This window comes from Passer montanus, unplaced genomic scaffold (assembly GCF_014805655.1).
Source record: "Passer montanus isolate IOZ18808 unplaced genomic scaffold, ASM1480565v1 scaffold205, whole genome shotgun sequence".
NCBI classification, from domain to species: Eukaryota; Metazoa; Chordata; class Aves; order Passeriformes; family Passeridae; genus Passer; species Passer montanus.
In genome coordinates this window covers 153782-168579 of record NW_024366648.1, presented here as the reverse complement: position 1 = coordinate 168579, position 14798 = coordinate 153782, and the positions used below count along the sequence as shown (strand labels likewise).

The following is a 14798-nucleotide window of genomic DNA, read 5'->3' as shown; positions in this document are numbered from 1 at the left end:
CCCTGGCATGGGGAGCAGCTGCTGGCCAGCCCCGGCTGCTGCCAGCAAACAGAGCTGGCAAAGGCCACTCGAGGGGTTTTGTGTCTACAAGAGCGTGTTGAGTGTGTTGAGTGCTGCTCTGTGAGGCACAGAGCCTTCTGTGTGCAGGCTGAGTGCTGCTGCCTGGCACCCCGAGCTCCACGTGCACAGGTTTGTTTTTTTTTTGTGGAGCCTTTTGCAGGAGGACCTTGAGAGGATGGAGGGTTGGTTTTTCATTTGCTCTTAATTCACCAAAATAATCTGGTTTGGGACATTTGGGGTTGTTCAGCCTGGAGAAAAGGAGGCTCAGGGGGGCCCTGGTGGCTCTGCACAACTCCCTGACCGGAGGGGACAGCCGGGGGGATCGGGCTCTGCTCCCAGGGAACAGGGGCAGGAGGAGAGGGAACGGCCTCAAATTGTGCCAGTGGGAGTTCAGGCTGGATATCAGGAAGCATTTCTTCACTGAGAGAGGAGTTAAACATTGGCACAGGCTGCCCAGGGCAGTGGTGGAATCCTCATCCCTGGAGGAGCTCAAGAAAGGAGCAGAGGTTGCCCTGGTATATTGGTGATATTTCCGCCCGCTTGGCAGGAGGAATGATGAGGAGGACTCCATGATATCAGAAGGCTAATTAATTACTTTATTATATCATGTTACACTACATCTAAACTGAAGCTGAACAAGCATTCAACTCAGCTGCACAAAATCTCATGACTGTCTCCTGGCTGACCGACAGGACACAGCTTGCAGAGATTGGTCAGGAAAAAACACCATCACCAGAATCCAATCAAGCAAATTCCTTCAGGTAAATAATCTTCCAACACATTCCACATATTCCAAAACACAGGAGCAGCAAATGAGATAAGAATTGTTTTGATCTCTGTGCTTCTCCAGGAAAAACCTGAGGGAGAGAATTATGTGTCTCTCTGTTCAGAGAATGTGAAAACCACACTGATAGACATGGCTTAGTGGGCATGGGGTTTTTTGGTCTTGGAGGTCTCTTCCTGCCCTCCTAATTCTGTATTGAAAGCTCCAGAGAACCAGCACTGACATCTGTATGCTTGGTTTAAAACTAAACATACTATTAAACTTATACTAAAATTGTTATTAAACTAAAGAGTTTTTGTGGAAAAAATGAATCATGTTTCATGCTAGGAGTTGTGGTTTGTATGAAGACTTTATCCCAATCATAACTTGCACTGTAAAAATGAGCAAAAATTGGGGAACAGCAAGAGGGTTGGCAAAGGGAATCCTCTACCAGAGTGGGAAAACCCAAAAATATTCAAAGAGTTACCACTATCCACAGTTCTGTATAATTTGCAGCCAAAAGGGTATTAGTGAATTGAAAACATTTAAAAAAAATGTGTTAGTGTGTAGGGAGGAAATGCTGGTGGAAAGAAACTTTGGGAGTTAAATGCCTTTAGATGTGAGCTGCATTAAGCCTGGGCTGTTGTTGCCTCCCCAGTCCCCCTGAAGCCCAGGATGAGTTCTGTGTGGGTCTGTGGTGCCGGGGCAGGGGGAGGAGGCAGCCTGGCGTGTTGGTGAGGTGGGATGTGGGGTGGGCTCTCGGGGGCAAGGTGTTTGCATGGATGTCTCAAAGCAGAGTGCTGTGGGTTTGTTGTTGCAGCTCTGAGCAGCACATGCTGAGGCACATGTTGTTTGGATTCTCATGTTCAGCTGACTCATCTCAAATCACTCTGGCAGCAGGAGAATGCAGGGACTGAGAGCATACATTGAATATTGGTGCTTTTGAGTGTTTTAGGCAACACAAATGGGGCTTTTTAAACTTCCATTGTCTTAGAACTGTCCAAAAGTTCCTGTCTAAAATCTGCCATAATTCTGCAGATTCAGCTGAGCAGTGTCTGTCCCCTGCTTTATCTGCAGGTAACAGATGAGGAGAATATTCCAGATGTTTTTCCATGTGCAGCTGCTCCAGGGGTTTTCTTGCCCATCACATAGGCTGTGTGTGTCATGTATTGATTGACAGGTTGGGCTCTTTCTCCAGGCAGCACTGACAGAACCAGAGGACACAGTCTCAAGCTGTGCCAAGGGAAATACAGGTTGGATATCAGGAAAAAGCTTTTCACAGAAAGAGTGATAAAGTTCTGGAATGGCCTGCCAGGGGAGGGGCTGCAGTCACCATCCCTGGATGTGTTTAAACAAAGCCTGGATGTGGCACTGGGGTGCCAGGGTTTAGTTGAGCTGTTGAGGCTGGGCTGGATGATCTTGAAGGTCTCTTCCAACCCAGTGATTCTGTGATTCTCCCAGGAAATCCCCTTTGGATGTCCCATTGCTCTCCTTCTCTACGTTACAACTTCAGCTGCTGCCTTGCAGTGAGCTGTTCTCCTCCTGCATTCCTCCAGTACTGAAGTTCATTCCTCATTGCCCAGAGCAGCTGTGACTGCCCCTGGATCCCTGGAGCAGGCCAGGCTGGAGCCACCTGGGACACTGGAAAGGGCCACTGCCCACAGTGACACTGGATGGGCTTTAAGATCCCTTCCAACCCAAACCATCCTGTGATTCTGTGATTATTCCACTGAAAAATTCTTATTTGAAATTACTGACTTGATGACCCTACATCAGCAAACAGCACCAAACTGGTGTCACTCCATTATTTTAGGAGCTGCTGAACATTTCAGAAAATCCCTTTTCTGACCTTCCTCTAAGTTTAAAACACATTTTAAATACAGCAAATGCATGACTTAGAGGTGGCCCTTGGGGCATAGGAACCAGGTGACTCAAGACTTCAGCTGGGATTTCTTTATCTCATCCTCATGTTCTCCTGTAAGCTTGTAGGGAATTTGCATTTCAGCACTGAAATCCATGGAATACCCAGCTGGGGTTTGGTTTGTATTTACCCTGTGGAGAGAGGTGACACTGGTGTCTGTATTAACATATTGACAGATTTATTGACATCAGTTGTCTTCAGTCTTGCCTGTTTAATTAATAAAATTGATCTGCTGAACATCTAGCTAATAATTCTGGCACAAATATTCCAGCTAGTCTTGTTGCTAAAATGGAATTTCAGCCTCTTATTGTGGAATCTGCCATGAGTCTGTTTGCCAAAATAATTTAATGATCGTTAATTTGTGGGTTTTGCTTCATCTGAAATGCTTAAGCTGGATTTTATTGCAACAATTAAGGACAAAATAGTAAAATGCCTTCACAGAAAATAAATACAAAGGAATAATCATAAAATCCCAGCTTATTTTTATGTAGAAAAGATGAAACAAATAAATTTAATGTCAGTGTGTTATGTAAGACCCATTGAACAGCAGCTGCAGTCAGTGTTTAAAGCTAGGAATAAAATACATGATTAATCTGCACCAAGGATGTAGGAAACACTTCTGAACTTCTTTGATCCATTTGCAGCCCAGTTGACTGCTTTTCTGGCTTAGCTAATTGTTGGGTGAATGACTTTGTCATTCTGGGTGAGGTCAGAAAAACACATTGAAGGACAAAAACATCTGCAATGTCAGTGACACGCGGTGTCCTGGGCTAGAGGCATCTTCTCTTACCTCTTTGCAGTGATTAATGATTACACTGCTCATTAATTTCCTAATGTTTGTGAAAACTCTTCTGGTGGCAGACATGGCTCCACTGAGAGACCAGGCAAGGAGCAGGCGTTAATTGCATTCTGCTCATTAGGGTTTGTTCTGCTGCTGGCCCTGTTTTTGGTGCTGTACCTGCATCACCTCCCAGCTGAAAGGTCCATGCAGGAGGATCCAGCCTGGATTTTGCAGCTCCATTGTCCTGAGGGTGAAGGAATGCATCTCAACAAATATTTTGTACTTCTGCGATGGACAGGAGAAGAAATACATATCAAATTAACCCAAGCAATCAAAAACCTTTTGCAGGCTTGCAGAAGCAGGACTGCTTCCCAAGTCCCCACTGCAGTGGGGTTTTCCAGCAGCCAGCTGCCCATGGGCACTCAGGCCCAAATCCCCTCCTGGCTCCTTGGCCATGCTGTTCCCAGGCTGTTCCAGGGATTCCTGCTGCTGCTGCTGCTGGCACTGCCTCTGTCTGAAACGGACCAGGCCTGGGTTTTTCCCTAATATTTTGTTGTTCAGTCTTGCACAAACTGTAAGTTTATAAACTTCTTCTGCATTTTTTCTCTGTTCATGGCATTTTCATGGAATCCATGTGTTGGAAAGGACCTCAAAGCCCATTTTGTACCACCTCCTGCCAGCAAGGGAACCATATATCTTGGAGAAAACAAATCTATGGGATGCCTTTATGTTTAGGGCAGTTAAGGTATTCCCCAGTGAAGGGTCAGGAGTGTACTAAGGGCCTGCAGAACGTGAGGGTTTAATATTTCACCTTAAAATATACCAATTTCTTAATGGAGAGTTCAGGTTACTTTAAAGAGGTGATCCTTTCTCCAGAGTGACGTGCAGTGCAAAGGAGCTTGAGGAGCTTGGATGACCAGAACAGAACAAAACTGCACAAAACAGAGGTGCCAAATGAGGCTTTGAGAGCTGTCACATAAAATCTTAACAGAATTTTTTTAAAGTGATCAATTTAATACAAAGCGTTTTAGCATTTTCAGTGGAAGTTTGTTAGGGCTGACTGAAGGCTGCAAAATTATTTTAATTTGGGTGGGAAAGACTTTTATTTTTCAAAGGCTTTCTTTTAAAAGCAGCTGTTCTGCATGGTGGGAGAAGGTATAAATACTTGTTTAGAGCCTTGTTTTAGCAGAGTTCTTAAAAAGAAGTTGTTACTTGGGGCTCAAGTTGTTTAGCAGGAAACAAATGGTGTTTTAATAGTAATGTCAGGGTACAAGTTGAAAAAGGATTTATTGTGAGTGATAACACAGAGATTTTTCCACAACTCTAACTGCTGCCAGCATTGTTTAATACTTGCAAGGGATTTTTTTCTGTGAGATGAGAGACAGTAAAATTAATTCAGCAGCTACTGAAATTATGCTTAGCTGAAGCCTCATTTTGGTCAAGGAGTAGGTTTAATAACCACTTCTAACTATATTAAGGGTAAGTGGAAAGCATGTAAGATATAAGATATAATAAAGAAATGCATTTAGCATCTATATAAAGCTCAGAACATAGAGGGAAATTATTGCAGAGGAAATTCAACACAAGCAAATGTGTATCAACTCATCAGTAACAACCAAGCTGAAAATTAGAAGCAGCTTCCAGTGAAAGCTTTGGGGCATCTTGCTGAAATAAACAGTAGGAAAAATTATTCGGAGGCTTCAGACAGAACTACAAACACTCATAAGAAGTGTTTCAAAATGTGATTGAAAATGAAAATACTGTACTCTGGCCTGAGACATTTCTGGCAGTTCTTCTACAGCTGTTTATTTTTGCTTTGAGCTTTAATATTTTATCAGGGCAGCAATAGCCAGGGAATGTTCCATGGAGGGGCACACATGCCTGCAGGGAAGGGAGCGCAGGGCTGGATCCTTCCCATCACATTCCAGGCATCAGCATCTCCAGTGCAGCCCTTGGGGCTCTCACTCATACCCTGAGACACATTTTGTGCTTAAGAAGTACAAGTGCCCAGAGAAATGAGCAGGATGTAATTACATAATTGGGGCTCAGGGGGCTGGAACCAGCCTTGATGAGGAGGGGCCAGAGAGGTGGTTTGGATCCCTGTGGCAGCCTTGCTCCTCAGGAGCTGGATGGAGCCTCCCAGGCACAGGATTTCAGGCATAGAGCCATGGAATGGTTTGGGCTGGAAGGGACATTAAAGCCCATCCAGTCCCACCCCTTGCCATGGGCAGGGGCACCTTTCACCAAGCCAGGTTGCTCCAAGACACAGCTCAGTCTCAGGTGGGAGAGTGAACATGGGGGAGTTTTTAGCCTGTAATGGAAGTTTTTCCTGTAAAAATGGTCTCTCAGGTCCCAGGCTGCTCATGGGAACACCATGGTGGTCAGCTTTGTGTCCTGTGTGTCCACATGTGAGGGTACCCCTTATGGAGCCGCTTCTGCTTCCCAAACTCAAAATAACAACATCTGGGGACTGTGTCAGGACCAGGCAGGGTGAAGTTTTGTTTTGGGATTAGGGAGGAGGAGCTGAGCATTCATCTTGTGTTTGAGTAGATGGTCTGAGACCTCCTGGGCAGGGGCAGGGCTGTGTCCTTTGTAGCCTCAGCCAGGATTCCAGCCACAAACTGCCTTTGCTCTGGTTTTCTAGAATGAATCAATAGCCAAGCCTCTTAATCCTGCAGAGACCAGCATGTTAATAATAAACAGGAAAATGCAATAACTGGTAACAAATTGCTTTGCTTTTAAGTCTGTCTCCAAACCTTGAAGATAAATTCAGGCCCTCATTCAAAACAAACGCTGTACCGTGTTTGATATTACTCAGGTGATTGTTTATTCCTCACAGCCATGGGCAGAACAGGAATCTCAGCAGAGAAAACTGGGTTTTGGGGACAGCTGGTTCTGTGGCTGTGCAGGTCACTGATGCTGGCAGGGTATCGGTGTTCAGAGGACTCAGAACTACTGGGCATTTATTGGGACAGCCTGGCTGTGCTGAGCCCCGTGGAGCTCTTCCCAGGCACTGCAGAGGGATCAGAGTCCTTGTCTTCAATACTTGTAACTTGTACAGTGGTTAGGATAATGACTTGGGCATTTTATGTCCAGTTCTTTTCACACAGTGACATCAAGTGACTGTACAAGTGTCTTGCTGAGCTGACTTTGTAGTGCTGGGGAGGACTTGGCCCCAGTGTCCCCAGTTCTGCCCTACTTACTGCATTTTTTATAAAGAAAAGCCTTTTTTAAAGTTAAAAGCTAAGGCTAAACAGCCTGTGCAGTTACTAACTCCTCCCTTTGTAGTATTCAATCAATTGTGAAACATTTGAGTTCATTCTGCTAAGACACAGGCGTGGGCAGACTTGATCCCACACTTACTCATCAGCCCAGCTCCCATTGTTCCAGGGGAGAGCTGAGGGAGACTGAGCTTGGCTAAACCAGTGTTTGACAGAAATCATGCAAATGAGTCTGTTATCTTGAATAAAACTGTGGAGTTTAGCTGAGTTTACAGCCAGATAGTTGCTTCCTCAGTTATTTTATCCAGACACATCAAACCAAAAACAAGAGCTGAATTGAAAGCTCGTCCCAAACACAAACAACAATGCCATGCACTGAAAAGCTTCCTGTTATCCTGTCCTCCTTGAACTGGATTGATTTTCACCCAGGGAGCACCTTTCTGAACACCTGGGTAAGTCATTCCTCACTTTTCATTTGACCTGTGCACTGTCAGACATCTGCAGAAACTGGAATTAACACCAGAAGAAAGCACCAAGCTGCCAGGCCTGTTCATTCTCTTCCTCATATGCTGCTGGTGATTGAGGTACTTGACCTTGCAGTAGCTTGGAAAGCTGTTTTATGGGATTCTTTATGGAATGGTGTTGTTTCCTTAGCTGGCATTTATCATTTATGTGATGTATTGGTGGCTGTGATGTGCAAGTTCAGGACACACAAGCACCTTTTGAAATTGTACTCTGTGTTTGGTATCTGCTAAAAATGAAGCAGTGTTTGAATCATTATAAAGCTTCCCTGGAAGGCAGGATACCTTTAGGCTGTGCATCAGAAAAAACCCACTCATCTAAATCTGTATTTCTCTGAATTTCCTTAATTTGTGCAAAAGATAATTCAACTTTCAAAGCTGACTGATACCTGTGATCATGTCAGTGCCTCCCAGGGTCTGTGTTCAAGGTATGGCTGCTCCAATCCAGACCACCAGTGTGGCATGGGGACACTTTGCTCTGGAGCCTGAGCATCAGCCCATGGGGGCTGGAGTTACAGGATCAAGCTCCCAGGCAAGGATTTGGGAACTGCACCAACAAAGACATTTGGGGATGGCCACACCAGGCTGGATTCCCTGGAGCTCGCTCTGCTGGGTGGGGCAGCACCACATCAAGTGGATATTTATGGCGTTGGAGTTTTCTTAAGATGAATCCTTCTGGAGCACCTGTTGGTGCTGGATCCAAGCCCTACAGGCCAATTATGTGGGGGAATGGGGAATTTTGGAGCCTTTGCTTCTCCTCTGGTTTCTCATTGCATTCCACAGCACCAGCACATGCTGATGTGACTTGAGGGCTGTAGCTGCTCTGACAATTCTCCAAATTATCATCAAATTTCCTTTTGTAAACCAAAGTGCACCTCTGCTAGACAGAACCATGGAATCAGGGAGTGGTTTGGGTTGGAAGGGACCTTGAAAATCACCATGTTTCACCCCTTGGCATGGCAGGGACACCTTCCACTTGTCCCAGGTTGCTCCAAGCCCCAGTGTCCAACCTGGCCTTGGACACTGCCAGGGATCCAGGGGAAACCACAGTTTCTCTGGGCACCCTGTGCCAGGGCCTGCCCACCCTCACAGGGAACAATTCCTTCCCAATATCCCATCTATCCCTAATCTCTGTCAGTCTGAAGCCATTCCCCTTTGTCCTGTTGCTCCAGGCCCTTTAAAACAGTTCATCTTCCTTGTTGGCTCCTTCAGGTACAGTGAGGCTGCAGTTAGGTCACCCTAATTCGTTTGCAAATTGGTTTGGACCAAAGATCTCCTGCCTCCCCCACTTTTTATTTTTGTTTTTAAAGTTTTGCAGCATCTTTGGCAGTTCCTGCTCCCCTTGAGCCCTGGGAGCTGTGTAGGTGCATCAGTAGGATTTGGCTGCCCTCTGTCCCTCTGGAAATGGGGACAGGGACTGGCCATGGAGCTGATCACTTGACCATGGCAAATGAGCTGCCCTCATCAGTGTGTTCTGGTGTATATTTAACTTAATAATGTGAGCAGATGGTCATTACATTGATTCATGAAGGAAGGGAGGAAGCTTGGCTTGGGAACGTCAGGGCTGAGTGCTGAGCATCGGAGCTGGGCAGGATGCAGGGGAGGGGAGGAACAAAGTGTGGAGGGGGGCTGGGCAGGATGCAGGGGAGGAACAAAAGGTACAGTTTCGTACTCTGTGGGGTCTCTTGGTTTGGCTTTCTCTTTTACAAAGTACCACCGAGTAAAATCAAGTAGAGGTGACTCATCAGGCCTGCAGAAATGATCATTTCCCTGGAGGGGAGGTTTGTAGAGCACAAGCAGGATGGTGCTGAAGTGTTTGCACCACTGGTGGTGCTAAAAAAGGGGGGAGATGGGGAGGCAGTCGCCTGTAGAGTTATGAAACTTGTCACTCTGCTGTTGCTATTAAAGATGACAGCTCTTCTACAGGGAAAAGGTAACACTGGGGTAATAATTCTTCAGCTTTTGTTTTTTTCTGCAAAGAGCAACTTTGTTTAAATCTCTTCCCATTTATTAGTATTTAACTAGAGATTCAAGCCAGAAGCTAATTGTATAAAATATTCAGCCACTCTCCTCCTTAGCCGAACTGGGAAGTTCGCAAATCCCCAACCTGCAGCAGCTCTCAGGAACAGCTTTATTTGCTTCTTAATTCTGCGGTTTTCACAGGAGAAATGCTGTATACAGAGGAGTATCCTCTTGAGCAAGAGCCTAATCTCATGTTTAGGTTGCTGTTTCTCCTGGTTGCTGATTAGCCTTGCTGTCTTATCAGTTTATGTCATAGTATGTGACTATAAATTGACTTTGCAGTGAGGAGGGAATACGTTCGTCTTCACAGATGCTGCTGTTTCCATGGAGATAAAAGGACCAATGGCCTTTTCTTGGTTTGGACTGTACTACAGGAGCAGGCAGAGATGGTGCATTCGAAAATGCAACATTTGGTGCTTTGATATTTCCGTCTAAATAGCAAATGAGAAAGCATATTGTTCCTTCTTGGTGATGAAGTTGAATAATAAATACGGCTTTGGGACTTTTTCTGGAAGCAGAAAGCGAGCCCACCAGGAATGTGAGGACAGCGTGGCTGGTTTATGCTTGCTAAACCTCCTCTCTGGGAAAAACCTTTTGGCTTTGCAAAATATAACCCTGTAGAGCCTTTGGGTTTATCTGATGCAGTGTTTGATGCTGGTTACATCACCAGCTTACTTATCCGTGATGTTCCACTGTGGCTGAGCCTGAATGAGCATGCAAAAACTGTGAATGTGATTTTTTTTTTTTTACTTTTTTTTTGCCTGAGAAAGAGCTTTTGTACTTCAGATTGCGTGAAAGAAAATATAAATACCAAGGCCACCCCCCCTTCAAGGATGGCTTGCAGAAGGTGTTATTTGTGAGTACCTTTTCCTTCTTCATCTGTCGTCACGTCTCTGATTTCTGTGTTGAGGATTCCAGAAGTGGGAGTAGTGATCAGTTTATTGTTGGGTAGGTTTCTTTCCACGAACCATTTTTAGGGTGTTACCTTTTCTGGTGGATGAATGCTCTGTATATTAAACGTGTCTAGATTATGATGATGGTGATTGTGCAGATCAGTATTTGAAAATACAACGTAATAAAGTGAGTAGTTTGTGTTTAGCAGGGAAAAAAAAATGAGGAAACTCTTCACTTTGCATCCAAGCAGCAATGCAGGGTGCTAGGAATTCTGTCTGTGATGAGTCAAGGATCTCTCTTCCATTTTGTTGGAATGCTTTGTCATATTAAAGTGCAATCTGTCTTTTCAGTACAGAAATAAAATACAAACAGCAGGATGTGCAGTGCAGCCCTGAGCAGTGTCGTACCAAGGAGGCAAAATTCCCTGTGGTTTTGTTGTTACCGTTATGCTGATCAAAACATAAAGGTGAAACATTCATTGATTATTATTCCCTGGAGCAGTTTCTGGAGTGTGGAGGTCAGACACAGGAGCTGATTCTCCTGCGGGCTGAGAAGCCCCTGGTGGGAGCTGAGCCCGTGGCTTGGGGCTCAGGACTCAGCCAGTCTGGAGGATGATGCTGGTGCTGGGATGGATGGAACACACAGGTGGTTTGCTCCAAAATGGGCACAAACAGGCTGGGATGGATGGAACACACAGGTGGTTTGCTCCAAAATGGGCACAAACAGACTGGGATGGATGGGACACACAGGGTTTGCTCCAAAATGGGACCAAACCAGGCATGCTCCAAAATGGGCACAAACAGACTGGGATGGATGGGACACACAGGGTTTGCTCCAAAATGGCACAAACAGGCTGGGATGGGCCCTTGGGTTTGTCCTCACTCCAGGGGTTGGAGTTGCTGTACCTCTGTTTGCAGTTCTGAACCCTGGTTAACTATCCACTCCCTTTTGGGTTAAATTTGGGGGTTCCAGAGGATCCTGCATGAAACACATGTAATTGTCATCTCCAGCTTTTCCAGTTATTTTAGCAGTGCCTCTGAGTGCCCTGATTTGAGTAAATCTGCTCCACGTTCATCAGCACCATCCACACACAGGCAGAGTAAATAAAACCATTCAAAACTAGACTCCTCAAGTAGAATAACAAAAGAATATTAGTATCTGTCTTAAAGTTTTCTTTAGCTTTTTGTGTTGTGCTGAAGGGGTGAATGGTAAAGTTGAAATGTTTTAAAATCAAAATAAATGTGGAGCCTTTTGTAGGAAGTTGAAATAAGTAAACTTGGAGAACAGGTTGCAGCCTTCCAGGTATGCATGGATCAGCTTGAAACATCCTGCTGTGTGTTTGTCCATGGGAGAATAGTTCTGGTTGTGTTGGACTCCATTTTAGTTTGGGTCCTGGGATTTGGGGATTCTGTAACTCTCAGCAGGGAATGGATTTCACAGAGTGCTCATCGTGGGGGTAAGGGATATTTAATCCCTGTATGTTGCTGCCTTTAACAGTGAGCTTGCAGTCTTATTTACAGATCCATCTTGTGCAGGAGTTTCCTGTTTTGCCACTTACACCTTTGGTATCTTGTACCCAGCTGATCACGTTGCTGTAGGAAACAAGATGTGGGTTCTGCCTCCTACCATAGTTCTGTGTTTTAACTCCCATGTAAGAGAGCTGATGCTGATGGCTGGAAAGAGGAAAATGTAAGCTGGGAAGTTTTTTTAAGAACTTACTCTTAAGAACGCATGCATGTAGAAAATCTTCATGTTCTTTAAAACTAATGTGTTCTCAGTACTGAAAACGTATGTTGAACTGTTTTACACCAGTTCTTCAATGCTTGAGTAAGTTTTCAGATGAAACCTTACATAAAACAACTCTGTCAGTGTTCTTGTAATATATATGTATGCCAAAGATCTTTGCCATTGAACGTATCTTTTTTCAGATAAAAATATCTTTTTAATCTTTAAGGTAGAAGGCCTGGTTGTTGCTGTTCTAAGAAAAGCTGAACAACAGTGTCACACTACTTGGATTAATGAAAGCAGTTTTTTCAGCTGCTGCACTGAATAGAACATATGTCACTGGAGCATTGTTTTAAGTAACAGGATTTGCCTTGCTGTAAATCTCTCATGCTGTATCTGGGTAATTTCATTCTTTGTACTTTGCTATTTTGCCTCTTTCATCAGTTGCAAATCCAATATGTATAACTGGCACTGCTCAGCTTTGGGTTTGCTGTGGTTATTGCTCTGTGAGATTATAAATGTGCCTCTGTTCTGTAATGGGAATTGTAGTTTCTTGAGGATTTCTGGGACCTGATTTAGTGATGTGGGGCATACAGAAAAGATATGGTGAATATATCCACTCTGTGATTTAATCTAAAAGATATTTTCCTTCTCTCATGTCTCTTTGCCCCTTATTTCTGGTTTGGACTGTGTGGGGTTTTTTCTACAGATTTTGACAGCTCCCAGTAAGCACAACTGACACAAGTGCATCTTATGAGTCCTATGAATTATTCCACATCACACTGCACCATAGATGGGGTTATAGTTAAGACTTAAAAGGAGTTTTTTCTAATTACAAGCATCTACATATTAATAGTCTTAATTAAATTCACCCTAATTCCAGCTAACCCAGGACTGGAGCAAACTGTGCAGGGATGCAGAAGGATCCCTCCTGCCTGTTTGTGTAGGCTGGCACTGCATTTTCATGAAACCAAAAAAAGTTTATAATAATTATTTATAATTCTCTGTAATGCTAATAAGTGTTGTGTTCTAGGATGGGACAAAATAATGGCTGTTCCTTGTTTAGTATGCTGGGCCTGTGGTGGTTCCATTCTCCCAGGAGATGATAATTATTTACAGGCCTTTTGATGAAGGAGAGGTCAGTGAGAGTGTGCCTGATGACTCCATTGAAAAATCCAGCTGTGGGCACTTGAGCTGGGAGTGCACAAAGGGAAGCATTATTGCAAACAAGAACTCCCAGTCTGCATTTCTGCTGCGCCGTGTACAAATGCTGCTATTAAATAATTTTGATGACAACTAGATTTGATGATTTCTGGAACAAAATTCAGTGGTCTGTACTCTGGACTGTGTGTGCTGCTCGTTTGGAACTGCAGCTTTTATTGAGCATCCCTGTAGCTGGTGAAAACATCTTTCATTCCTGTGAAGAGGAAATGGAATTCTAGAATGCTTTTAGCCAGGTTCTGACTATTGCATGGAAGGGGAGGCAGGAATGGGAGGAGGGAGAAGCCAGCAGAGCAGCTTTGCAGCATATGGCTGTGCTGGATGTGATGTGTGGGTGAGTTTTTTGACTCTCAAACCCCTGCAGAGTAATTACACTGGTGTTTACCTGCCAGAAGCTGCCCTGTTGCTTCCCTAGGATTTGGTGTCCAAGAAGCTGTGCCCAAAGAGCCATCTTGGGCTCTTTGAGAGGACAGCAAAGGTTTGCTCAAAGAGCAATCCCTGGGCATGTTCTCATCATGCCCAGGCAGTGCAGGGAGGAGTTGTGGTTCTCCTGCAGTGTGTGATGGTCTCTGCTGTGAACTGGAAGGTTTTTATGGATGCAACCATAAAAGCAATGGCAGCATTTAATGTTGTGGGATTGCCATCCAAAAGAGTGTGTGCCAGGAAATTAATTAATAATAACAACACTGGGAAAAAACCATAATATTGTCTGTGTGCCCCCACAGCCTCTCCATGAAGTGCTTGGCTGCATAGCGCTGGACATGCAGTGGGGTGAAATGAATAGGAAAAAAGAGAAGGTTTTACAGTGCTGCTTCAAAAGCCAGAATCGTACTGCCCTGTGTATTTTGGGTAAAGAAAGTAGGAATTTGTCCTTGAAAATGGGACTGTGTCATGTGCTTAATGACCTTGAAGTGGCCACAGCCACAGACAGCTGCAGTCAGACCTGGGCTGGGACAATGGGAGCTGCCATGAAAAGCTTCCTGCTGCTTTCTCTGCTTTCCAAAAAGCTGTACTGTGGCCTGGGTCAGGGTTTTCATTCTGGAAGTCCTTCTAGCAGGTTAATAAACTTGTTAATTAGCAAGAATTTAGCTGGAGTTTATGTGAGTTCATATTATTATGACTTTTACTGTTCATCACATCTTTGGGTATCCTTTGATTATATTTCAAATGTTGTACCTCATTAAGGTAATGGTTGGATTTATTAAACAAGAACAGGACAGACTTTATTGGTTTCTATCTACAGTATTTTCTAATCTCAGCTGTTGCCATAACTCTGGATCAACATGAGAAAGAAAATTTCAAGTTGTTAAAAAATAATGTTACTCTTCAACAGGATAAAACACTAGGAAATGCAAATATTCTTTTTAATAGATCCAATTGAACAAACCATTCTTGGCTGCCTCAGCTGCCATGGAGGGAATGGGCTGAAGGAGGAGATGGATTTGTCTGCCCTTCCTGCTATTCCCAAGCTGGTTTTAGAAGGATGGGTGCACACAGGTATCCAGGACAGCAGCCTGTGCTGGGGTTATTTTTTCCACATACTCATTGCAACGTGCACTTTATGGAAACATGTGCCAGAAGAAAGGGAAGAATCCTGGCAGATGGAGGGGAACAGATTGTTGTTCCAGACCAGAGGAGAAATGGTGAATGGAGTCGTGACTCTGGGAGA

The 14798-nt window shown here is 44.4% G+C and overlaps 1 protein-coding gene across 6 annotated transcripts in view; it reads left to right on the top strand.

Moving 5' to 3' along the window:
• IQSEC1 (IQ motif and Sec7 domain ArfGEF 1) overlaps nucleotides 1-14798 on the top strand; it is a 271042-nt gene that overhangs the window by 102903 nt on the left and 153341 nt on the right. The window contains exon 1 of one of the 6 annotated variants that reach the window (XM_039708565.1): nucleotides 9699-10145. The exons of the other annotated variants lie outside the window; for them this stretch is intronic. Within the exon in view, the coding sequence (XP_039564499.1) occupies nucleotides 9850-10145 (296 nt within the window). The 5' untranslated portion in view covers nucleotides 9699-9849. Of the gene's footprint in view, nucleotides 1-9698; nucleotides 10146-14798 lie in introns of those variants that run through there. 6 annotated transcript variants of the gene reach the window in all.